Raw genomic sequence first — 25783 nt, forward strand, 5'->3', positions numbered from 1 at the left:
AACCACTTTTGGAAATCAGTGCCGCAAAGTCAGCATCGCACCGATTAGGACAGTGCCGTTGCCGTCAATAGGCTGCAATTTGATGTGTCAAATTGCACTGATGTGAACAGGGGGTTAAAAAGGACAAGTTCAACCTTTACAAAAATAAATGCAGCAGATCGTGGGTGTAAGTCCAGCAGACTGTCAGCCCATACCTCCGATACAGCCAGGCCGTTACGCTGACAGGAAGCTCAATGAACCACCACAGCACTCAACAGCACCCTGGTAGTTGATTGAGAACTACAAGCTGACATCCACAAAGGCTGCCAGACCTTGTACTGTTCTCATTCACAAAACATTACGAATGGGGTGGGGCCTCGCACGGGTGTTTCAGGATTGTGACAGCTGGGGTGGGGCAGGAGAAGATCCCCTGCAAGCTGTCAAAAAAAAAAAAAAAAAAAAACCCAGGGGATATCTGGGACTGGTGTGTGTAACATTTTATGTGTTACAAAAAGGTGAACTTATCCTTTAAATCCAGCAGGAACTGCAATAGGCCACCTCCCTTGTTTTGCCAGCTAATGGGAGGAAAACGGCAAAAACCTCTATAACCCCTTTCACATGACCGCCTTTCAGTTTCCCAGGTGGACCTGAGCAGATGGTCCATTCACCCCTACAGATCACTCTTCAGAAAGCAAAGCTAGTATGAATGAGCCCCAATATATTATATTGAGCTCAGCTGTAAATCCATCAGAGCGTTGCTAGTGAGAAGTTAACCACGTGCCGACCAGCGCACGACGATATACGTCGGCACAATGGCACGGCTGGACAAATGGGCGTACAGGTACGTCCCCTTCAAGAGGTGGTATTGTGGGCACGCGCTGCTCCGTGACCCAGGGACTCGATGTCCGCTGGGCACCTGCGATTGTGTCACGGAGCGGAACGGGGGAAATGCCTTTGTAAACAAGGCATTTCCCGTTCTGCCTAGTGACATGACAGAGCTACTGCTCTGTCATCGGGAGCAGTAATTGCTGTCATGTGAGTAGTAGCCCATCCCCCCAGTTAGAATCACTCCCTAGGACACACTTAACCTCTTGATCTCCCCCTAGTGTTTAACACCTTCCTTGCCAGTGTCATTAACACAGTAATCAGTGCATTTTTATAGCACTGATCGCTGTATAAAAATGACAATGGTCCCAAAATGGTGTCAAAAGTGTCCGCCATAATGTCGCAGTCACAATATATAAAAAAGCAGATGTATGCATGTATCCTATTTTGTAGAGCTATAACTTTAGCGCAAATCAATATACGCTTATTGCCATTTTATTATCAAAAATATGTAGAAGAATATATCGGCCTAAACTGAGGAAAAAAAAAAAAAAGTGTTTATATATTTTTGGGGGATATTATAGCAAAAAGTATTACTTTTTTCAAAATTGTCGCACTTTTTTGTTTATAGCGCAAAAAATAAAAACCGCAGAGGTGATCAAATACCACCAAAAGAAAGCTTGTGGGGGAAAAAAAAAAAAAAAAAAAAAAAAAACACGTCAATTTTGTTTGGGTGAAACGCCACACGACCACGGAATTGTCAGTTAAAGCGACGCAGTGCCGAATTGCAAAAAGTGCTCTGGTCAGGAAGTGGGCAAATCCTTCCGGGGCTGAAGTGGTTAATTCACAGCTTTTGCAGAGCAAGCAAACCAGAAGAGATAAACTATTATAAAGCCAAACTAAATTCTGGAAGTCTAAAGTTTCCTCCCTCCACTGTCCCATCAATCATGAGGTCACTCCCTTCTCTGTCCAAGTGTCAGGATTTCGGCCAGAATGGGATGATGCAACTCCTGCACACAAGTCCATCTGTCCCAGCACACAGGCACTGTACAGGGAATGTGGCCTGAGCTGTGAAAGTGCAGCTCTGACCATTTTAAATACTATGAATAGGCAGGTATTTTCATGCAGGAGACATTGCATGTCCGTTCTGCAATAAAGAGCCTGGCTTTAATAACTTGTTTCATTGCACTCTAGATACAATTCATAAAAAATAAAAAAAAAAAAATAAAAAAAGGAAAAGAAAGTCCCGTATGTACCTCGGCTCCCAGGGCAGTCAGGGTCTCGATGAGCACAGCTGTCTGGAGAGTCATGTGCAGACAACCGGCAATCCGGGCCCCCTTCAGAGGTTTGCTTTCTGAGTACATCTCCCTCATCTTCATCAGGCCGGGCATTTCGTTTTCTGCAATTTCGATGGCCTTCCTGCCCCATTCTGCCAGGGTGATGTCAGCTAGAAGAGAGACAAAAGATTTTACTGGACATGAACCACAACAGCTGCTCAATGATCGACACCAAAATGACAGCAGGTTTTAGGTTGCATTCCCCCTGCGTGTTTCCTAAACACACGATGAACTAAACAAAAATGTGGGTTGTGCCACATGTTCCGGAAGCACGCAGCAATCGCGGGTCACGCTTGCAGTGCCATTAATTGGTAAGGGCGCACCAAGCAGGTTTTACTGCTCAATAGAATAGGCACAGAAAAAAAATTGGCGACGCCCCACAAGGTTCTGCTGCTACTTTGGAGCATTTCTTGTGCCTAGGGCAGCCCAGTCACGTGAATGGGCTGCCCAAGGCAGGAACACACATGAGAAAAAAAAAAAAAAAAAAAAAAAAAGAAGGAAAGTATAGTTGGAATATGCGCTCCCGCTATGCTCAGGTGTGAATGGGGCTTTAGAGAGTGTACTGCACAAAGTTCACAGGTCATTTGTACAGCTTATAACGCATACGCTACACAATCAATAAGAGTACTATATCCAATTCAGTCAAATTTATGCAGAAGTGAACAAAATCTTCATTCTACCAATAAACCGGTTATAGGCAGGATTGTTTGCAGGAGGGGCCAGACATGACAGATTGCCCAGGAGGCGATCTTACCAGGAACCTGCTCCCCCCCAGAGTGCCAAATGTGGCAGTGGAGGGTGCGAACAAGCAGAGCTTTCCCTTTGGCTTTAATTGATTTTCGATATTCAAAGCAAACTAACCTCACCCACCCATGTCTTCTTATGCTGAGAAATCAAACCTCCCCCCCCCCCCCAGCATTTCTGCCCATGGCCAGATGTAAGGGCAGATGATTCATGTAGTATTTCTTGGAATCCATCTGCCCTTAGCGCAGGTATGCAGGTGCACACACCAGAGAAAACCCCTCCTGAAGACTCCTGGGATGGAGGACATTTGCCTTGGCCTGGAAACCAGGAAGTAAGACTCCAAAGGGGCTACAAAAGCTGCACGACCAGTCTATTAATGAAGTTTATACAAAGACGACAAGGTGCAGCAGTGGTTTCAAAATAGAGAACACGCACAGATCAGGAAGAAATACACAGGGGAGACAAAATGTATCAAATATATACATGCTGCCAAGCCTGGATTCACACTTTGGTGTTTAAACTATTTTTGGAGGGGGTTCTTTTGCATGTTTTTCAGGCTTAAATGAGAAATATGGGTTTTCGCTTTATTTAATCATCATACTTAGATGAATGCAGCATCAGTACAATGCTGCATCTATCCCCAGGCGCCTCAAAAACTGAGAAACGAGTGATCAAACACCGCAGATCGCTTGGTTCTCACAGCTCCCCTAACAGAGCTGCTGACTGGTGGGGGGGTGGGAGCGGCCTGCTCAGGTTCTCAGCAGCGTGTTTGTCAAGGCATGTGGGTGGTAGGGTGCTCACGTGTCCCGGATTGCCCGGGATTATCCTTTGTCCCGGGCAACTTCATTCCGGGACAATACAGTGTCCCGGAATGAAACTGACAATCTGGGAACAGGGGCGGACCGAGCCGCTATAGCGCTGGCTCCGCTTCCACCTACTCCTGATCACTGGTTGCTATAGCCGCCTGGCATCAGGCAACCAGTGACGTCACTGCCCAGCATTGAAAGCGGAGGAGGATTTCACTTCCTCCTCCGCGCTAGTGCTGCTGGGAGTCGCTGCTGGTTCTGTCCCCTCCGCACTTGGCTCCAGTGACTGGCTTGCAGCTTGTGTGGGGTGTTTCTGTTCCCACACGCTGCGATTAGTGTGTACGGCATCTCTCCCCCTCCCTTCCTCCCCCCCTCACACTAACACACGGACTGAAGTCCCCTCCCCTTTTCCTCAGCTCGGATGTCACAGACAGGAGAAGGAGGGGGAGAAGAATGGACACAGGACGGGACATGCTGATCTGAGGTTTGTACACAATATTAATGCTTTGGCACTTGCAGGAGAAGGAGACACAGAGACAGGGGACAAGTTGTCAAAAAAGAATACTTGCAGTGATTTTGGGGGATAAGAGCATGCTGTATGTGCTAGGGGGCACTTTAGGAGGGGAGATATATTGTGCTGGGGGGGGGGGGGGTCAGATTTTTTATTTAACCCCCCTTCCAGCACAATTTCTCTCCCCTCCCAAAGTGTGCCCCCTAGCACATACAGCATGCTCTTATCCCCCAAAATCACTGCAAGTATTCTTCTTTGACAACTTGCCCCCTTCCCCATCTTCAAAGACAAACTGGCTGCTATTGAGGGGACAATTGTACTGTCTGGAATCCTGGGAACTTTGCTAGAGATTCAGGGAAATTCTGGAGGAGGATGTAAGGAGGCACTAGGGGGGCACCCCGGAGGACGTAAGGGGGCTCTGACTAAGTTAGTACCGCCAGAGTGCCCCATTACATTCCCCCTTACAACCTCCAGGGTGCCCCCTTACATCCTTCAGAGCGCCCGACCACCAAAGTGGTATAGCAGTGGCTGACAGACTATCAGGAGGTGATATTGCACTCCTCTTCCTCCTCTCTTCACTAACTACCCCCCCGCCATAGACTCCACACTCCTCACCTGTACATATTACCCACCATTATACACTCTGCACTCCTCTCCTGTGCATATTACCCACCGCCATACATTCCATACTCCTCTCCTGTACATATTACCCACCGCCATACATGCCGCACTCCTCTCCTGTACATATTACCCACCGCCATACATTCCATACTCCTCTCCTGTACATATTATCCACCGCCATACATTCCGCACTCCTCTCCTGTACATTATACCCACCGCCATACATTCTGCACTCCTCTCCTGTACATATTACCCCCCGCCATACACTCTGCATTCCCTATTTACCATTACCACATTCTGCACTATACAAGTCATCTCAGACTCTCTTTAAGAACACCCCCTTTAAGCCAATATTTAGTGCAATTTAAGAAATGTCCACAGTGCATTACGACACGCTTTGCGCACCATATTGTTGTTGTTCTTGATGCCTAGGGCCCACTTTTGATCTTGCACACGGGCCCGCTGATTTTGTACGCCCTGCCCCAAAAAAATCGGCAAAAAATTGTCAAAAATCATCTTTTTGGGGGGGGGGGGGGGTGTCCCTGAATGGCAGTTTGGAAATGTGGTCACCCTAGTGGGTGGATCCCGACTCCATTGTTGCAATCTTGCCCGAGCCTGAACCAGCTCTGTGATGTCAGCAGACAGCAGATTTCAGCCCGCTGTCTGCTGAAAACAGGTCATAGGAGTGCAAAGCAATCTGCACTCGTGTGATCCACACAAGTACTGCCAAACAAGCTTTCGCTGTACTTTAGCTTTGTATCGGCTAAAGCAAAAAATAAAGAGATGGTTGTTAGGCGTGAAATACGCAGGTCACACATTGTTAAGGAACCTTTTAAAGGAAGTCCAATTGCATGATTGCATTTTTTTGACTGGTACCCAATCCCACATCAATCACTTAGGCCAGGGGTCTCCAAACTTTAAAAACAAAGGGCCAATTTACTGTACTTCAGACTTTAAAGTGGTTGTATACCCACACTATTTTTATTTTATTTTATTTTTTTATTAAATCTGCAAGGCAAAAGGCATAATGAGCTAGTATGCACCGCATACTAGCTCATTATGAAATACTTAGCTTAGAATGAGACATCAGCAGCTGATCCCGGTCACCGCCGAGGGAGCTGACATTTCCCCTCAGCGTGCCTTCCGGGTTTGCAGACTTTCCTGAGGGTAAAAAAGAAGGAGTATACAACCACTTTAAGGGAGCCAGTGGCCAGTGGGAGTAGAAGATGCCACAGTCTTGGTGGTCAGTGGGAGTGAAGATAACATAGCACCTGTGATCAGTAGGGAGGGGAATAGTACCCCATCCACTGGCATAACTGGAAGGAACAGTGGCCATTCATAGTTACATAGTAGGCAAGGTTGAATACAGACCATAGTCCATCCAGTTCAACCTGTATAGGTGTACGTGTCAGTGTCGATATTTCCCATATCCCTGTATGTGGTGTTCTTTAAGATGCATATCCAAGAGTCTTAAAAATATCCATACTCCCCTCTGACACCACCAAATGTGGAAGAGAATTCCACATCCTTATCGCCCTGACAGTGAAAAATCCCCTACGCAGCTCAATGGGGTTGTAAACCCTTGTGTTTTCTCACCTTGAAAAAACTTCTGGCAGTCACCGACCCCCCCAGTTTTACTACCCCTTCATCTCCTCGGTAGGGACACGCTGTCCCTCTCTCCACGGGGTCCCAGCTCTTGATTGGATAGATTGATAGCAGCACAGCCATTGCCCCCCCCGCTGTCACACAAATCCAATGATGCAGGCAACAGCAGGACCGAGTCCAGCATTTGTGTCTGGACGCCAATGCTGGACTAGGGAGCACACCCGTATGGTAACCCCCTCAGGAGAGCACTTCTAGGGCAGGGATATGCAATTAGCGGACCTCCAGCTGTTGCAGAACTACAAGTCCCACGAGGCATAGCAAGACTGACAGCCACAAGCATGACACCCAGAGGCAGAGGCATGATGGGACTTGTTTTGCAACAGCTGGAGGTCCGCTAATTGCATATCCCTGTCCTAGGGGGTTATCTGATGCAGGGGAGGAGCCGCGAGAGCAGTCGGGGGCTACTGTGCAAAACGAACTGCACAGTGGAGGCAAGTATGAGGTTGGTCATTTTAAAATAGAACACGATCCTTTACAATCGCTTTAAGGTTAAACCGCTTCTCCAATCTTATTGTGTGGCCCCATGTCCTCCTACATGCAAGACTGAAGCGTTTTTTCCTACGCTTGTATCACCAGGGATTTGTAAAAATTGCACTCACTGGTGTTACTGGAAGGAACAGTGGCCACAAAAAAAAAAAAAAAAAAAAACGCAATTCTTTAAGATTGTATGGGATGCTTCCCACCATTGTGCTGCAGGTACGGTGCATTCTACAAAAAGGTCCTGCATGCTGCATCTTTCCCCATTGAAATGGCTAGAAAATGCACCAAAAACACTTCTGCCTTGCCAGTGTTTTTTTTTTTTTTTTTTTTTAGTCATGTGTCCAAGTTTAACAGGTGCATGTTGGGTAATCAGCACCCAGAAAACGCCTTCAAAAATGCATGTGTGTTTTTAATTTTTTTAGATTGTTAGCTTTAACGAGCAGGGCCCTCTGATTCCTCATGCACCAAATTGTAATGTAACTAATGTCTGCCCTCATGTTGTAAAGCGCTGCGCAAACTGTTGGCGCTATATAAAACCTGAATGAATAAATAATAAATGATAATAGATAATAATTAATAGATAATTAATAATAAATGATAGATAATAAATAATGCATTTTTTCCAATGAAGCAGTGTAAAAGCACCCTAAATGCTGCGGTTACATTACAGCCCCACTGCGCCTATCTGAATGGCCCTAATGCATTCTATTATATTTAGAACGAGACGCCACCTGCATCTGTATGTGGTGGTTTTTGCAACCTTGTGAATGAGGCCCCTCCTATTCCAACATCAGTCATGTGCAGAAACAACATCTACCCCTCTCGCCACGGTGTTGAGCTCAGAGGCAAGTGAGAGACAACGCACATGCGTGGGGTTTTGAATGCAAGCACACACACTTGATGGTGCAGCATTAGTCTGAGAAGCGGCTGAAGCATCATAGCAATGGGGTGCCATTAATATTTAATTACATTGCAAGCTTGATGCTGGTTTCTCGTGTTTCGGGAATTTGCAGATGTGAGCGGAGCCCAACGCCCTCTTGGGTGTAACAGAAAACACGGGCAGAAGAGATAGTTTCTGCAAAATTCATTCAGTGCCGTTTTTCCTAAATGGCACCCCAAACACACTAATAACGAGCAACGCAAAACGCTCCTAGCTTATGTCCAAAAGGAAGAACATCAGAACGCCAGATATAGGAGGAGTTTTCCAGGCAGGCTGCTGGAGGGGCAAAAACTGCTTACAGCAATAGCAGATACATTACTCAATATTGTTTCACAACGGTGCAGAATGATTTGATCTACTGGCACCTCTTGAAAGCACAGGCAGTCTTTTTTTGGCCAACGGTGACAACCCTTAACACATTTCTATAAAAACAAGAACTGTAAGCCAATTATCTTAAACCCAGGGTACAGCTTACATAAAGCAGGCACACGGGAGATAATCTCTTGTGTAAGAAAGGTTAGGCTGGAATGCTCAGTGCAGGTCTGCTCTAGTGCTGCTGCCAGATCCTGTTACAGTGTGCCAAATCATAGATGCTGCCGGGTGTGGAGCATTCTGGGAAGTGTAGTTTCAGACACAACAAAGCAGCACTCAGCTGACAGTCTATAACACTACAACTCCCAGAAGCCTCTAGGGTGCAGGGTTTGACTTAGCAGCAGCGTGGAGTCCACATGAAGCAGTATACAGCCAGGATTACATCAGGAGCATGAAGACTACAGAATGGCTTACCGACGAGTCATCTTCCCAGAGGGGATCTGTGCAGAACACAAAGATCTGTCCAAAATCTCCATTACAGCCCCAGAATGTTCCATTATTGTGGCTCAAGAATAACAAAGTGATAAAACGCAGCTGGAAATTAAAGGGATGGGTTTTAACGATCAGATGATAATAAATAAGAACCCTTCATCCATATTTTCAAATACATCAAAAGGGATTTCATAATTTAGGGAAAAAATATTTTCATCGATTGCCTTTATTTATCAGCATCTCTATGGCTGGGCGTTTATGATCCATGCTAGGTTTTATATAAAGCACTTTAATTAGGGTGACGCCGCACACCCATATACTCACTACTGGGGCGCAACGGATCAAAAAACTCATGGTTCGGATCATACCTCGGATGGCATCATTTTCGGATCAGAAAAAAAAAAAAAACAAAACACAAAGACAAGACAGAGAAACATAACCCCCACTGTAATAGCTCACCGCCGCGTGTACCTTTCCTAAGGCCGAGGCAGCGTGTGCCGATCCGAACAGGGTGAACTGCTCGGATCGGTGACGATCTCCTAATGGGCATAATGAATTAAAAAGATATCCATGCTGGAATGTGAAAAAAATAAATAAAAAAAATAAATATATATATATATATATATATATATATATATATATATATATATATACACGTCTACAAGTCCATAAAATTATTTTTTCCAACCATCCCAGTTTTTAATTACATTGAAGATGGTTTTCCGTCATATCTTAAGCTCTTGCTTTATATACACCGCACCAGTTTTGGGTACATTCATTGATGTTCTATGTCAGGGATATTCAATCAGTGGACCTCCAGCTGTTGCAGAACTACAAGTCCCATGAGGCAAAGCAAGACTGACAGACGCAAGCATGACGGGGCTTTAATGCATTAAGGTGAAAAGCATTCTGTGCTGCAGCTCCCGCCCCCCCCCCCCTCCTTACCTGAGCCCATCCAATCCAGCGATGTGTACGAGTGCAGCGGCTCCCACTGCTGTCTCTCTCCTCATTGGACAGATTGATAACAGCGGGAGCGATTGGCTGCCATCAGTCAAATCCAGTGACACGGGAGGGGCAGGGCCGAGTTTTGCTATCTGGGTCAACTGGACGCAGCAGCGGGACTCAGGAGCGAGCCCGCACAAGTTCCCCCAGGGAAAGCGGCTTTCCGTGGGGGGCACCCGATGAAGAGGGGCCTGGACTACCGGCGGGGGACCCCAGAAGAAGAGGATCGGGGCTGTTCTGTGCAAAACTATTAAACAGAGCAGGCAAGCATGACTATGTTATTTTTTTTTTTTTAATACTAAAAACTTTAAAGTGGGTGTGAACCTCAGACGTGAAATAGGAGTGAAGCATATCCCTCTGTAGTGTGTACTTGTCTCACTCCAGAGCACCAAGTGTCATTTCTGTCTGCTGCTTCAATCAGCATGAATCACTTCTGACAAGTTTTCCTGACACCAAGAGGGAGGGGGAGGGAGGGGGGAGGGAGGGGGGAGGGGGAGGGAGGGGGGAGTGACAGGGAAGGGAGTTGCAGCTGATTGACAGCCTCAGCTCTGTTCCTGTATGCAGGGATGTGCGTCCCCTTCCTGCCAATCAGCTCTCCTCACTGAGATCTGCAGCACGTGATTTCAGCTCTCTGCCCCCTGCTTTCTGACAGCTCAGACAAGCTTTATAAAATGTAGTACTTTGAATGGCTGTAGAGAAGACTGCAGATAAAACAGGTACAGCTTAAAGAGGAGGATTGGTTTTATATCTGTGTATGACCTGAGGCCAGTCACTTCACTGGGTATATGGAAGGGTTTACAACAGCGGATATGAAATAAAAAGCAACTAATCAGAGGATTTCGCTATCCAAATATTCCAGTCTATCCAGCGTATAGAAGAATATGCCACCTACTACTGGCCAAATCAGACAATAGTTACCATGGATCCAAATATTATCCGACGAATCTCATCCACCCCCCTGATCCAAATATAAGATCTGATGGCCATCATCTGATAACTATCATCCATCACTCAATCAAAATATAATCTGATGGTTACTAGTCCAATCACCTGACCCAAATCGGCTAATGGACCGTCATCCATCACCTGACCCAAACCGTCCTAATGGATCCTCATCCATCACCTGACCCAAACCGTCCTAATGGACCCTCATCCATCACCTGACCCAAACCGTCTAATGATTATCATCCATCACCTGACCCAAACCCGCCTAATGGATTCTCATCCATCACCTGACCCAAACCCGCCTAATGGATCCTCATCCATCACCTGACCCAAACCCGCCTAATGGATTCTCATCCATCACCTGACCCAAACCGTCTAATGGATCCTCATCCATCACCTGACCCAAACCGTCTAATGGATCCTCATCCATCACCTGACCCAAACCGTCTAATGGATCCTCATCCATCACCTGACCTAAACCGTCTAATGATTATCATCCATCACCTGCTCCCAGAAATCTTCTATCGTAGAATACTGATGATCTGTCACTTTCTACCATACTGCAGTTATATATGCATGGAGTACAGTGTCCTGATTGGCTGATCTGTACTCTCCACAGACAGCCATGCTGGTTCTTGTAGTCCCTGTGTAGTTGGATCGGAGTAGAGGCCAGCGGCTCTGATCCTGCAGCTGTTCCCCATTCTACACCCCAGCACCCTCTCCTCAGGCTGGATCTGCAGCCTAGACCGGACCGTCCCCGGTACAGCATGCTCAGTGCCCGGGCCGCTTCTTACCAACTTTGTACGGCAGCTTTTCAGACATGATGATCGGCGGAGAGATCCCAACACTACCACGAGCCGCTGAGCCAGCAGAGGAAGAGGAGGCGTGCTGCTCAGTCCCCTTTAAGAATAACCCGCTCTATGCCATATAAGGTAAGGTAAGGGGCGGGGACAGGACCATCTGACCGCCAGCCGGGGCGGGTCGCCGCGTTGATGGGCGAGAAACCGAGCCAATCAGGGATAAGGTGATGACAGGCAGGCCCTCAGTGGTGAAGGCGTCTATTGGCTGAGTTGTAGACCTTGAGGCCGGGTGACGTCATCTGTCAGTGGGCAAAGGTGCCGGGGAGATAGAGAGTGTGTGTGTGCCGATTAATGATTGTTCATCTGTAGTCCCCGGTGGGTGGTGTGAGCGAGGGGAAGGGTGACAGGCCAGGTGCTGCTTCTCTCCTTCTTCTCCTTCTTCTGAGGGTCACTGCTGAGCTGCTGCACTCATTATTATGGGGCACAGCGCCCCGGGGGGCTCATTCACATTTGTGCAGAGCGCTAACCAGCCAGTTATGTCACCAAAATCGGGCAACTCCATTCCTTGGCGCAGTGCACTATGAGGCGCTACAACGCATGGGTGTCTGCATTCACCTGCGCATTCCGGGGCGGCCAGCGAGATTGTGGATTAACCACTTGCTTACCGGGCACTTAAACCCCCCTCCTGCCCAGACCAATTTTCAGCTTTCAGCGCTGTCGCAATTTGAATGACAATTGCGCGGTCATCCATCACTGTACTCAAATGACATTTTTATCATTTTTTTCACACAAATAGAGATTTCTTTTGGTGGTATTTAATCATCATTTGGGTTTTTATTTTTTGCTAAACAAACAAAAAAAGACAGAAATGTTTGAAGAAAAAAACAAAAAAAAAAAAAACAGGTTTCATAGTTTGTTATAAAATTTTGCAAACAGGTAATTTTTCTCCTTGATTGATACTCGCTGATGAGGCTGCTCTACTAGGCACTGATGGGCTGCACTGATAGGCACTGATAAGGTGACACTGATGGGTGGCACTGATAGGCACTGATGGGCTGCACTGATAGTTACAGATAAGTCGACACCGATAGGCACTGATAAGACAGCACTGATGGGTGGCACTGATAGATGTTACTGGTGGGCACTGATGGACACTGGTAGGTGGTATTGATAGGCAGCACTGGTGATGAGGCACTTATGGGTGACATTTATAGGTGACACTGTGGGCACTGATGGGTGGTACTGTGGGCACTGGTAGGTGGCACAGGTAGGCAGAGAAGCCTCTGCAGAGGCTCTTCACAATCAGGACTGATGTCCCTCTCACAGCCGCCGGTGATCAACTTTTTTTTTTCCCCTCACGCTATCAGCATGATCAGAAAAAAATAGCCGATTACCAGCTCTGTTTACGTCACATGATCACCTGTCATTGGCTGACAGCTGATTACGTGGTAAGAGGTCGGGATCGATCCCTTACTCCGATCTGTGATCAGCCGAGTCTCATAGACTCGCTGATCGCAGAGCATGTTGCGCTTGCCCATGGACGCCCCTGCCGGCAAATTAGGCCTGCACTGTAGCCGTCTTTTGGCTATAGCGTGGACGGGAGGTGGTTAAACTACTTGTCTACCGGGCACTTTCACCCCCTTCCTGCCAGGACAGCTTTCAGCACTGTGGCAATGTCAATTGAATGTCAATTACTCAGTCATGCAACACTGTACCCAAACTACATTTTCGTCATTTTTTTCACACAAATAGAGCTTTCTTTTGGTGGTATTTAACCCTTTCACCACCAGGTCCATACGTCGTACAGACCTGACAGCAGGGGGGGTATTACACACAATCCTGTAGCTGTAACCACTGGGATTGTGTGTGAAACTAACAGCTGAGAGCATTTGTGCGGCTCCACTGCCGCCCAATCGCTCTTACACAACGCCCCCACGGTACCGGCGATACCCTCTGCCGCCATGACCCACCATGTTTACCGGGTTCCGCTTGCCCATCGGCAGGCCCAGGAGCACCATGGCAGGTGGAGAGGAAGGAGAAGAGTGAACACATGTCCACTCTCCTCTCCTTCTTCTTGTGACCCGGAAAGCAACCTCTGACGTCACTTCAGGGTCAAGCTCTCTGTGTTCCGTCAGATTAGGCGACCCGTCAGATTTCAGAACGGAAGTGACGTTCCATCGCGGCCATCTTGGTACACCCCGCACTCAGCCGCAGTAAGCCTACAGTCTGAAGTCGCCAAGTTGACATCTTTTTACAGCCACCAAAGTCATGCATTTAACAGCTGATCTCACAAGTTATGCTAATCTGACAGAACACCGCTGCTTTTAAAATTCAACATGAAAACAGTGTCACGGACTTTTAAATACTGTATTTAATTATATAAGCTCAATTTGGTGGTAAAAATACGTTAAATGCATGACTTTGATGGGTGTAAAAAGATGTCCGCTTGGCGACTTCAGACTGTAGGTTTACTGCAGCTGAGTGCAGTAAGTGGCCGTGACAGAACATCACTTTCGTTACAAGATTTGACAGGTCGCCTAATCTGACGGAACACCAGCTAGCTCAGCCGGGAAATAATGTTTTGCATCGCAAAACATTTAGTGGAGCACAGGGGAGATCTCAATAAAGAGAACCTGTCACCTAAAAATCATCACATAGGGGACTTTTAGTCCCCTATATGATGGGGAAAAAAAAATAAGTAAAAAAACATTTTTTATTTTTTTTTGCACAAAATAAAAAAGTTATACCTAAGCACATAAATTCCCCCCCCCCCAAAAAAATAGTTCCCACCTCCACAGAAACGTAAACACAATCATCAGTGCGCCTATGTGTGAAAACATTGATTGTGATACACGTGTTACATATCGCTGCACATGCCGGAGTGAGAGCAATAATTCTAACACAAGAACTCCTTCATAACTATAAACTGATGCCTATAGGGGGCTTTTAAAGCGTCGCCTATAGAAAATATAGGGTACTGAAGTTTGACGCCATTTCACGAGCGCACACAAATTTAACCACTTCAATACAGGGCACTTAGACACCTTCCTGCCCAGACCAATTTTCAGCTTTCAGCGCTGTCGCAGTTTGAATGACAAATTGCGCGGTCATGCTACACTGTACCCAAACTAAATTTTTATCATTTTGTTCTCACAAATAGAGCTTTCTTTTGGTGGTATTTGAGCACCTCTGCGGTTTTTATTTTTTGCTAAACAAATAAAAAAAGACCGAAAATTTTGAAAAAAATAAGTTTTGCTTTTGTTTCTGTTAAAAAAATTTGTAAATAAGTAAGTTTTCTCTTTCACTGATGGGCACTGATATGGCGGCACTGACAGGCACTGATACGGCGGCACCGATGAGGTGGCACCAATGAGCGGGCACTGACGGGCTCTGACGATGGGCACTGATATGCGGCACTGATGGGCACTGGTAGGCGGCACTGATGGGTGGCACTGATATGCAGCACTGATGGGCATTGATAGGTGGCACTGATGGGCACTCATGGGTGGCACTGGTTGGCACTGATAGGCGACACTGATGGGCACTGAAAGGCGACACTGATGGGCACTGATAGGGTGGCACTGATAGCGGCACTGCTGGGCACTGATGGGCACTGATGGGCACTGATACGTGGCACTGATGGACACTGATACGCGGCACTGATATGAGGCACTGATATGCATCCCTGGTGGCACTGGCAGTGGTAGGCATTGGAGTGGGCACAGATTGGCAGCTGCCTGGGCACAGATTGGCAGCTGCCTGGGCACATAGGGGTATTTCCCTGGGGGTCTAGGGGCATACCTGGTGGTCCAGTGTGGATGGCTTCCCTGGTGGTCTTGGGCGGCTTCCCTGGTGGTCCTGGGTGGGATCCGAGGGGGGCTGTGCTGATAAACAATCAGCACAGACCCCCCCTGTCAGGAGAGCAGCCGACCGGCTCTCCTCTACTCGCGTCTGTCAGACGCGAGTGAGGAAAAGCCGATTACCGGCTCTTCCTATTTACATCGTGATCAGCTGTGATTGGACACGGCTGATCACGTGGTAAAGAGTCTCCGTCAGAGACACCCCGCAACAACAATCGCCGCGATGCGCAGCGGCTTGATATTCCTGATCACGTCATATGACGTCCGGTCAGGAATATCATACCACTTTGCCACCGTCATTTTGTAATAGGGCGGGCGGCAAGTGGTTAAGGTTTGGCATGTTGGGTATCTATTTACTCAGTGCAAGCTCATCTTTTATATTTTACCAAAAACTTTGATAAGTTATTGCGTTTGTTTGCCCTATATTTCACCTTTGCGGTAATATCCTGTGACATAAAATATTGGAATTACCGCTGTTTTATTCTCTAGGGTTTCCGCTTTCAGAAAATATATAATATTTGTGGGTTTTGTGTAATATTCAGGCCTAAAATGATTTTTTAAACATGTGTGCAAAAAACGCAAAAATGGCTCTGGCAGCAAAAGGGTTAATCATTACTGGGAAAAAAAAATTCATAGTTTTTTATAAGATTTTACAAACCGGTAATTTTGCTCCTGCGCGGATGAGGCTGCACTGATAGGTGGCACTGAGGGGCGCTGATAGTTGGAACCGATGGGCTCCGATAGGCAGCACTGAAGGGCACTGATAGGCAGCACTGATAGGTGACACTGATGATGAGGTGCTGATAGGTGGCACTGGTGGGTACTGATTGGCAGTACTGGTGGGTACTGATTGGCAGCACTGATGGGCACTTATAGGTGGCACTGGTGGGCACTGATTAGCAGCACTGAGTGAACTGATGTCCCTGTAACAGAAGCCACTTACCGGCTTCTGTCTTCTCTCCTCACACTGATTGTGAGGAGAAAAAAAGACAATAACCGGCTTCTGTTTATTTCCATGATCAGTTGTCATTGGCTGACAGCTGATCACGCAGTAAAGGACCGTGATGTGATTGGCCCTTTACCCTGTTATGTGATCAGCTGAGTCCGAAGAGCTCAACGATTATAGAGCGCGCTGCAGGGGGCCCGCGAGCAACGCGGTCACTGGAGGACATCTATTGATACACCCTACCAGCATTGGAAGCTGAAAGACGGCTACAGCACGGGCGGAAAGTGGTTCATTACTTCCTGCCGGGAGAACATCCATGGCCTTCCCCTGGTTTCAGTGGTTATACCGGAATGATGCCTGCACCTACAAGCATTTTTCCGGTATGTATATTTTCAGCCGGCGATTCACTTTCATACAGAAGTGATCCAAGTGGCTAATTAACCACTCAATCGCTTCTGCTGGTGGCGGAAGGGGGTCCCACCCCCCTCCTCTCCCAGGCTCTACTGTACGATTGCGGTGCCCCGGGGTGATGGCTGCCCTGTACAGAGAGAGAGAAACTGATGTTGTTCCCCTCTCTCTGTAACCCCGGAAACCAGGAGCGACGAGTTATGTCATCACTTCCGGTTCCGCCTCTTTGTTTACCTAGCCACCAGCAGCCAGGCAAGCAACCGATCAAACTGATCTGTGTCTGATCGGCTGCATGGGAGGCTAGAGGAGAGATTTGGGGTCCAATATACCCCAGATCTCTCCATAAAGAAAACCTGTCACGGCCCATGCTGTTTTCTTGTAAAATCGTATGAAAACGGTACACATTAAACGAAAATAGTTCCTTCTGTTTCTGTACGAGAAAAATTTTGGAGTTTGTCCCTTCGGGAATTTTCATATGCAAATTCGGAGACAGTTGTCGAAAGTTGTATACACACTATACAAAGATTGTAGGAAAATTCTTTGAACGAAAATGTTTGCCCGATTTTCTTATAGTGTGTACAAGCCTAAACTTTAGTGTTTTTTTTTTTTTTTATTCTTGAAAGTGTTTTTTTTTTTTTTAAATTGCATTTTAAAAACAGCTGTGCAAATACCATGCGACATAAAAATTTTCAACATCGACCATTTTATTTTAAAGGGCCTTTGCTAAAAAAAAGTATATAATGTTTGGGGCTAAGTAATTTTCTTCTAAAAAAAAAAAAATGTAGGAGCGAAGTGTCAGAATTGGCCCAGATGGCAAATAGTTAATCACCACTGTGTGTTTTTTTTATGCTAAACAAATGAATGAAAGATAGAAATTTATGGGAAAAAAAAGTTTTTCTGATAGCTCTGATAGACATTACTGATGGCCACTGACAGGCATCACTGCAGCACCCGATAAATAAAGTATTGAGGCTGTGTGGACAACAACATTGGGATAGTCTAAAATTATTTTTTGTTACAAAATATTTTTAAAACATACAAAAGGACTATGCCCAACACAAAGGCATTGCAATTTTATTTAGTGGATAATTACAAAGTAATGCCAAAAGCTGGTTCTTATGGTCTATCACAACAGGTTTTATCCATATCTTCTCAAAACGTTTCATGGCAGTAACCACTTCCTCAGGAGGATTTTAGGGATCAAAGTCATCTATAAGAAAACACTGAAGATCAGAATAGAGAAAAAATAGATATAAATATAGAATACAATAGAGGTAATCGATATGTCCAAGCATAAAGATTCAGGTATATAATAAGTGCTTACCCATCACCCATGGATGAAAACAGCATGTAGAGTGCCAGAGGCAACGTCTCCCCCGGCGGGTATGGGGCACCCAAAACATAGTCCTACATATTAGACATACAATATTCAATGGAGAGTCCAAAACATGTAATGAGGAGATCTAAATCACTGTGGCACTGATTGGCAGCACTGATGGACACTGATTGGCAGCACTGGTGGGCACTGTTGGGGCTGCACTGATAATCAGGACACTGAAGAGCAGTGCCCTAATTATCAGTGTAGATGTCCCCCTTCCTCTGTCCCCTATCGTGGCTCTGGCCACTCACAGCACCGGAGCTCGCGAACCTGGAAGATGCATACTAGCACATTATGCCAGTGTCTTACAGTTTTTTTTTTATTCTGCAGAGGTTTACTACCACTTTAAGCTTTGACAAGAATAAACTGGAAGCTGATTGGTTTCTATGCAGAGCTGCACCAAATTTTGCACTCTCCAGTTTTAGCAAATCAACCCCTCAGTGTCTTCCATGGGTGTTTATGTACTGCTGCATCAGCTTCCAGGTTTTTGTCAGTCAACCCCTGACTGTCAATGACTGCATTTCAAGGACACACTAAAACGTTAAAGCGGGATTCCGGCCAGCTAAAAAAAAAATTTAAAGTCAGCAGCTACAAACACTGTAGCTGCTGACTTTAAATAAGTAGACTTACCTGTCCTGGGTGCCCACAATGTTGGCCGCCCGAGGCCGAACCGTCCCTCGGCTCTCGGGTCCCGACACCGCCATCCTAGGTAAGGGAAACAGGCAGTGGAGCCTTGCGGCTTCACTACCAGTTTCCTACTGCGCACGCACGAGCGGGGCGGCGCACTGTGAATGGCCCCGTGGTGTTCTGGGAACACATACAGTTCCCAGAAGACAACGGGGCTGCTCACCGAGGAGAAGAACACGCCGCTGAATAGGAAGAGGCAGATTAGGAAGACTGCCTAGCAACAAGGGTTTAGGTAAGTATAACATTTTTTTTCTTCCAAATGTTTTCTTTTTTTTATTTTTTTAGGAATTTTGGTGGCATTTTTTTTTCCAGGGTGGCCCTCCACTTTAATTCACAGGAAAATCTTGTGCTACTAGTATGGTGCAACTGAAAGATAAACCACTTGGAACACTGAGCGTAGATAAAGAGAATGCTGACCTATGACATCCATTTAGAAGTGTCAGAGACTGCATGACGTTGCAGTAGCAAAGTGCACTGCTAAAATAAATCTGACTCCAAGAATATGTAAAGCATTGTGAAGCACCTCTTCAGAATGGCAACATGGGTTTGGCTAGTGTATCTCCAGCTAATGCGTATTTAAAGCTTAGGATATGGTAAGGAAGGGATAGGGCCTGTCAGGTTTTTATGACTGTCCCCAATGGGAGACTTTCCCTCACTTTCTGTGCAGGGGACAACATTGTCACCATAACAGCAAGTCGGGGAAATTCTACCAAAAAGGAGCAGAAACAAAGGCAGCCTTGAGACTCTCAAAGGCCTTAATGGACTCCAGAGACCAACTCTGTGGGTTACCATCCTTTCTGGTCATATCAGTCAGGGGCTTGACCCGAGACGAGAAGTTACGAATAAACTTCCGATAATAATTGGCAAAGCCCAGGAAAAGCTGCAGGAAGGCTATTTTTATGATAAGCTTTTTATTGCTGTTGGAGAAATCACATGGCAATCTGTTGCCGAAGCAGGAAGTGAAATTATACTAATGAAGCAACAAACAGCTCTAAAACCTGGCAGAGTTTCAATCCCTTCCCCACTCTATCCATTTCTAAAGAGAGAAAATAAATGTTTTTGGCTGGAGATACACCTTAACCATGGTCATGGATGTCAACTGTCCTGGATTTCCCAGGACAGTCCTACATCTCAGTTCTCTGTCCTGCGTCCCGGAGGCAGAGATCATCTGGGCTGGACGGCTTAAGTAGGCAGGACTCACAAGCAGGTTATCATCAACAGGTGAGTCACTGTGGAGAGATAGGTGCTGGCAATTAGCCGACAGCTGAGCGGCCAGCTCAGAGAAGGAAGGGCTGAGCCCAGCCCTGACAGTACCCCCTCCTCAATGACCCCCTCCCCTCGGAGGACCACCGGGCTTGAGGGGAAAACGTCTATGGAAATCACAGAGGAGTACAGGGGCATGTACGTCTGAGGATGAGACCCCTTCCAATGCACCAGGTACTGTATGCGCCCACGGAACCTACGGGAGTGAACAATGGATTGTACTTCATACTCCTCATGGTTCTCAACCTGAATAGGGTGAGGACGTGGCAACGAGGTGGTAAAGGGATTGCAGACCAAAGGTTTCAATAAGGAGACATGTAACACATTTGAGATGCACATACTAGGAGGAAGGTCCAAGGCGTAAGCCACTGGGTTAATCCTGCGAATGATACGGAAAGGCCCAATAAAACGAGGTGCGAACTTCAAAGAAGGAACACAAAGTCGGAGGTTGCGAGACGACAGCCAGACTCTGTCTTCCAACCTGGTAGGAAGGTGCAGGCAGGCGTCTGCGGTCAGCATGGAGTCTGTACCTATCGTTAGCATGTCGCAAAGCTTCCTGAACTTGTGCCCAAGTGCAATGAAGACCGCGGAGATGCTCCTCTACTCTGCGGAACAAACGAGTCAAGCAACATGGAAGGTTGGAAACCATAATTCGCCATAAACGGGTACAATCGGGAAGCAGAATTCAAGGCACTGTTGTGAGCAAACTCTGCCCACAGTAATAGGTCTGACCAGTTGTTATAATGGTCAGAAATACAGCAATGTAGGAATTGCTCCAAGGACTGATTGGCTCGTTCTGTGACCCCATTAGTCTGTGGGTGATAAGCAGAGGAGAAAGCAAGCTGAATTCCCAACTATGGACAAAAGGCCCGCCAGAACCGGGAGACAAACTGACTACCTCTGTCCGAGACAATCACCTTGGGTAGCCCATGTAAGCGAAAGATCTCCCGAGCAAAAATGTAAGCCAGTCCCTTAGAAGTGGGCAGCTTCTTAAGTGGAATACAATGACACATCTTTGAGAACTGGTCAACCACCATAAGGATAACAGTGTTGCCTTGGGAGTTGGGTAACTCCACAATGAAATCCATAGACAGGTGAGTCCAGGGCCTCTCTCCATTGGGTATGGGTTGTAGGAGGCCCACTGGAAGGTGTCGTGGAGTCTCACTCTGAGCACACACGGAACAGGCAGCTACGAAGGCAGTTACATCTGCCCATAGACTAGGCCACTAGAATTGTTGGGAAATGGCCCAAATGAGTTGATTCTTCCCAGGGTGGCCAGCTGCCTTGGGAGAATGGTAAGTCTGGAGCATGGCAGTGCGGAGACTCTCTGGGACAAAGCAGCAGTCACAAGGTTTCTCAGGGGGAGCATGAACCTGAGCAGCAATAATTTTGTCACCCAAAGGAGAAGTAAGACTGGTGCGAACCGTAGCCAGAATGCGATCAGGAGGAATCACAGGAACCGGAACAGACTCCAACTTGGAAGTGGAGGAAAATTGTCGTGACAAGGCGTCAGCCCTTACATTCTTAGTACCGGGTAAGAATAAGACAATGTAATTAAAACTCGACAAGAAAAGAGCCCATCGCACCCTTCTGGGAGAGAGGCGCTTAGCCTCAGACAAGAATGTGAGATTCTTATGGTCAGTAAGAATGAGAACTGGCACAGTGGTACCTTCAAGGAGATGTCTCCATTCTTTCAGGGCTAAAATGATTGCCAACAGCTCTCTGTCACCAATCTCGTAATTGCACTCTGCAGGTGATAATTTCTTGGAAAAGTAGCCACACAGATGCATAGCACTCTCAGAGTTAGGACGTTGAGACAAGGGCGCCAACTCCAGTCTCAGAAGCATCAACTTCTAGGATAAAAGGCAATGTAGGATCAGGTTGTGCCAACAAAGGAGCAGAAACAAAGGCAGCCTTGAAACTCTCAAAGGCCTTAATGGACTCCGGAGACCAACTCTGTGGGTTACCATCCTTTCTGGTCATATCAGTCAGGGGCTTGACCCGAGACGAGAGGTTACGAATAAACTTCCGATAATAGTTGGCAAAGCCCAGGAAAAGCTGCAGGAAGGCTATTTTTATGATCAGCTTTTTATTGCTGTTGGAGAAATCACATGACAATCTGTTGCCGAAGCAGGAAATGAAATTATACTAATGAAGCCACAGACAGCACTAAAACCTGGCAGAGTTTCAATCCCTTCCCTACTCTATTCATTTTTAAAGAGAGAAAATAAATGTTTTTGGCTGGAGATACACCTTAACCATGGTCATGGAGCATGGATGTCAACTGTCCTGGATTTCCCAGGACAGTCCTACACCTCAGTTATCTGTCCTGATGATGGTGTGTTCTGGGATCACAGCCAATCGCAAAGACCAAGCACTGTCACATGACCGAGGTAATAACAGTAATGTTCCCCTTGGTATTTGACACCAGCCAACAGGGTGATGAAGACAGGGAGCACTGGTAAGGAAAATATCCGATTTTGGCGGTTTAGGAGGGGGCGTAAGGCTGGCCATACACTATACAATCCACCTGTACAATTTTCCTTTATATTTACAAAAAACATATAATATGAGGTCAAACCTAAACACTTTCAATTTGTACTCAATCAGGCAAGCACTTGCACTACATACAAGGCCATCTTTAAGGCAGAGGAAAAGAGTGAGCTGCCCTGGGCCCCATCATTGTTGTGGGGCCCTTAGCAGCTGCCTCATACTTGCCAACTATCCCAGTTTAAAATCCCGTGTTCCTTGAAGTTTTAGTCCCGCGCTGTGTGAGATCATCTGGGCTGGACGGCTTAAGTAGGCAGGACTGACAAGCAGGATATCATCAACAGGTGAGTCGCTGTGGAGAGATAGGTGCTGGCAATTAGCTGACAGCTGAGCGGCCAGCTCAGAGAAGAAAGGGCTGAGCCCAGCCCTGACAGTACCCCCTCCTCCACGACCCCTCCCCCTCGGAGGACCACCGGGCTTGATGGGAAAACGTCTATGGAAATCACGGAGGAGGACAGGGGCATGTACGTCCGAGGATGAGACTCAAGAGCGTTCCTCCGGACCGTACCCCTTCCAATGCACGAGGTACTGTATGCGCCCACGGAACCTACGGGAGTCAACAATGGATTGTACTTCATACTCCTTATGGTTCTCAACCTGTATAGGGTGAGGACGTGGCACTGAGGTGGTAACGCGATTGCAGACCAAAGGTTTCAATAAGGAGACATGAAACACATTTGAGATGTGCATACTAGGAGGAAGGTCCCAGGCGTAAGCCACTGGGTTAATCCTGCGAAGGATACGGAAAGGCCCAATAAAACGAGGTGCGAACTTCAAAGAAGAAACACAAAGTCGGAGGTTGCGAGACGACAGCCAGATTCTGTCCCCAACCTGGTAGGAAGGTGCAGGCAGGCGTCTGCGGTCAGCATGGAGCCTGTACCTATCGTTAGCATGTTGCAAAGCTTCCTGAACTTGTGCCCAAGTGGATCGAAGACCATGGAGATGCTCCTCTACTCTGCGGAACAAACGAGTCAGGCAACATGGAAGGTTGGAAACCATAATTCGCCATAAACGGGGGCAATCGGGAAGCAGAATTCAAGGCACTGTTGTGAGCAAACTCTGCCCACGGTAATAGGTCTGACCAGTTGTTATGATGGTCAGAAATATAGCAATGTAGGAATTGCTCCAAGGACTGATTGGCTCATTCTGTGGCCCCATTAGACTGCGGGTAATACGCAGAGGAGAAAGCAAGCTTTATTCCCAACTGTGGACAAAAGGCCCACTAGAACTGGGAGACAAACTGACTACCTCTGTCCGAGACAATCACCCTGAGTAGCCCATGTAAGCGAAAGATCTCCCGAGCAAAAATGTAAGCCAGTCCCTTAGAAGTGGGCAGCTTCTTAAGTGGAATACAATGACACATCTTTGAGAACTGGTCAACCACCATAAGGATAACAGTGTTGCCTTGGGAGTTGGGTAACTCCACAATGAAATCCATAGACAGGTGGGTCCAGGGCCTCTCCATTGGGTATGGGTTGTAGGAGGCCCACTGGAAGGTGTTGTGGAGTCTTACTCTGAGCACACACAGAACAGACAGCTACAAAGGCAGTTACATCAGCCCATAGACTAGGCCACCAGAATTGTTGGGAAATGGCCCAAATGAGTTGATTCTTCCCAGGGTGGCCAGCTGCCTTGGGAGAATGGTAAGTCTGGAGCATGGCAGAGCGGAGACTCTCTGGGACAAAGCAGCAGTCACAAGGTTTCTCAGGGGGAGCATGAACCTGAGCAGCAATAATTTTGTCACCCAAAGGAGAAGTAAGACTGGTGCGAACCGTAGCCAGAATGCGATCAGGAGGAATCACAGGAACCGGAACAGACTCCAACTTGGAAGTGGAGGAAAATTGTCGTGACAAGGCGTCAGCCCTTACATTCTTAGTACCGGGTAAGAATAAGACAATGTAATTAAAACTCGACAAGAAAAGAGCCCATCGCACCCTTCTGGGAGAGAGGCGCTTAGCCTCAGACAAGAATGTGAGATTCTTATGGTCAGTAAGAATGAGAACTGGCACAGTGGTACCTTCAAGGAGATGTCTCCATTCTTTCAGGGCTAAAATGATCGCCAACAGCTCTCTGTCACCAATCTCGTAATTGCACTCTGCAGGTGATAATTTCTTGGAAAAGTAGCCACACGGATGCATAGCACTCTCAGAGTTAGGACGTTGAGACAAGGGCGCCAACTCCAGTCTCAGAAGCATCAACTTCTAGGATAAAAGGCAATGTAGGATCAGGTTGTGCCAACAAAGGAGCAGAAACAAAGGCAGCCTTGAAACTCTCAAAGGCCTTAATGGACTCCGGAGACCAACTCTGTGGGTTACCATCCTTTCTGGTCATATCAGTCAGGTGCTTGACCCGAGACGAGAGGTTACGAATAAACTTCCGATAATAGTTGGCAAAGCCCAGGAAAAGCTGCAGGAAGGCTATTTTTATGATCAGCTTTTTATTGCTGTTGGAGAAATCACATGACAATCTGTTGCCGAAGCAGGAAATGAAATTATACTAATGAAGCCACAGACAGCACTAAAACCTGGCAGAGTTTCAATCCCTTCCCTACTCTATTCATTTTTAAAGAGAGAAAATAAATGTTTTTGGCTGGAGATACACCTTAACCATGGTCATGGAGCATGGATGTCAACTGTCCTGGATTTCCCAGGACAGTCCTACACCTCAGTTATCTGTCCTGATGATGGTGTGTTCTGGGATCACAGCCAATCGCAAAGACCAAGCACTGTCACATGACCGAGGTAATAACAGTAATGTTCCCCTTGGTATTTGACACCAGCCAACAGGGTGATGAAGACAGGGAGCACTGGTAAGGAAAATATCCGATTTTGGCGGTTTAGGAGGGGGCGTAAGGCTGGCCATACACTATACAATCCACCTGTACAATTTTCCTTTATATTTACAAAAAACATATAATATGAGGTCAAACCTAAACACTTTCAATTTGTACTCAATCAGGCAAGCACTTGCACTACATACAAGGCCATCTTTAAGGCAGAGGAAAAGAGTGAGCTGCCCTGGGCCCCATCATTGTTGTGGGGCCCTTAGCAGCTGCCTCATACTTGCCAACTATCCCAGTTTAAAATCCCGTGTTCCTTGAAGTTTTAGTCCCGCGCTGTGTGAGATCATCTGGGCTGGACGGCTTAAGTAGGCAGGACTGACAAGCAGGATATCATCAACAGGTGAGTCGCTGTGGAGAGATAGGTGCTGGCAATTAGCTGACAGCTGAGCG

General features: G+C 46.8%; 1 protein-coding gene and 1 long non-coding RNA gene across 2 annotated transcripts in view; both read right to left on the reverse strand.

The window, feature by feature from the left end:
• The window catches only part of AHCY (adenosylhomocysteinase), a 30538-nt gene extending 18931 nt beyond the window's left edge, over positions 1-11607 (reverse strand). The window contains exons 1-2 of the mRNA XM_073606366.1: positions 11454-11607; positions 2061-2251 (exon numbers count right to left, since the gene is read on the reverse strand). Coding sequence (XP_073462467.1) covers positions 2061-2251; positions 11454-11481 — 219 coding nt within the window. The 5' untranslated portion in view covers positions 11482-11607. The remainder of the gene's footprint in view (positions 1-2060; positions 2252-11453) is intronic.
• Positions 11608-17720: 6113 nt separating this feature from the next.
• LOC141113312 (uncharacterized) lies at positions 17721-18642 on the reverse strand. Its single transcript, XR_012236763.1, has 2 exons — positions 17998-18642; positions 17721-17883 (listed from the first exon to the last, which is right to left on the reverse strand). It is a non-coding gene; the product is annotated as an uncharacterized lncRNA (long non-coding RNA).
• Between the last annotated feature and the right edge of the window lie 7141 nt (positions 18643-25783).

This window comes from Aquarana catesbeiana, linkage group LG12, assembly GCF_042186555.1.
Source record: "Aquarana catesbeiana isolate 2022-GZ linkage group LG12, ASM4218655v1, whole genome shotgun sequence".
Lineage (NCBI taxonomy): Eukaryota > Metazoa > Chordata > Amphibia > Anura > Ranidae > Aquarana > Aquarana catesbeiana.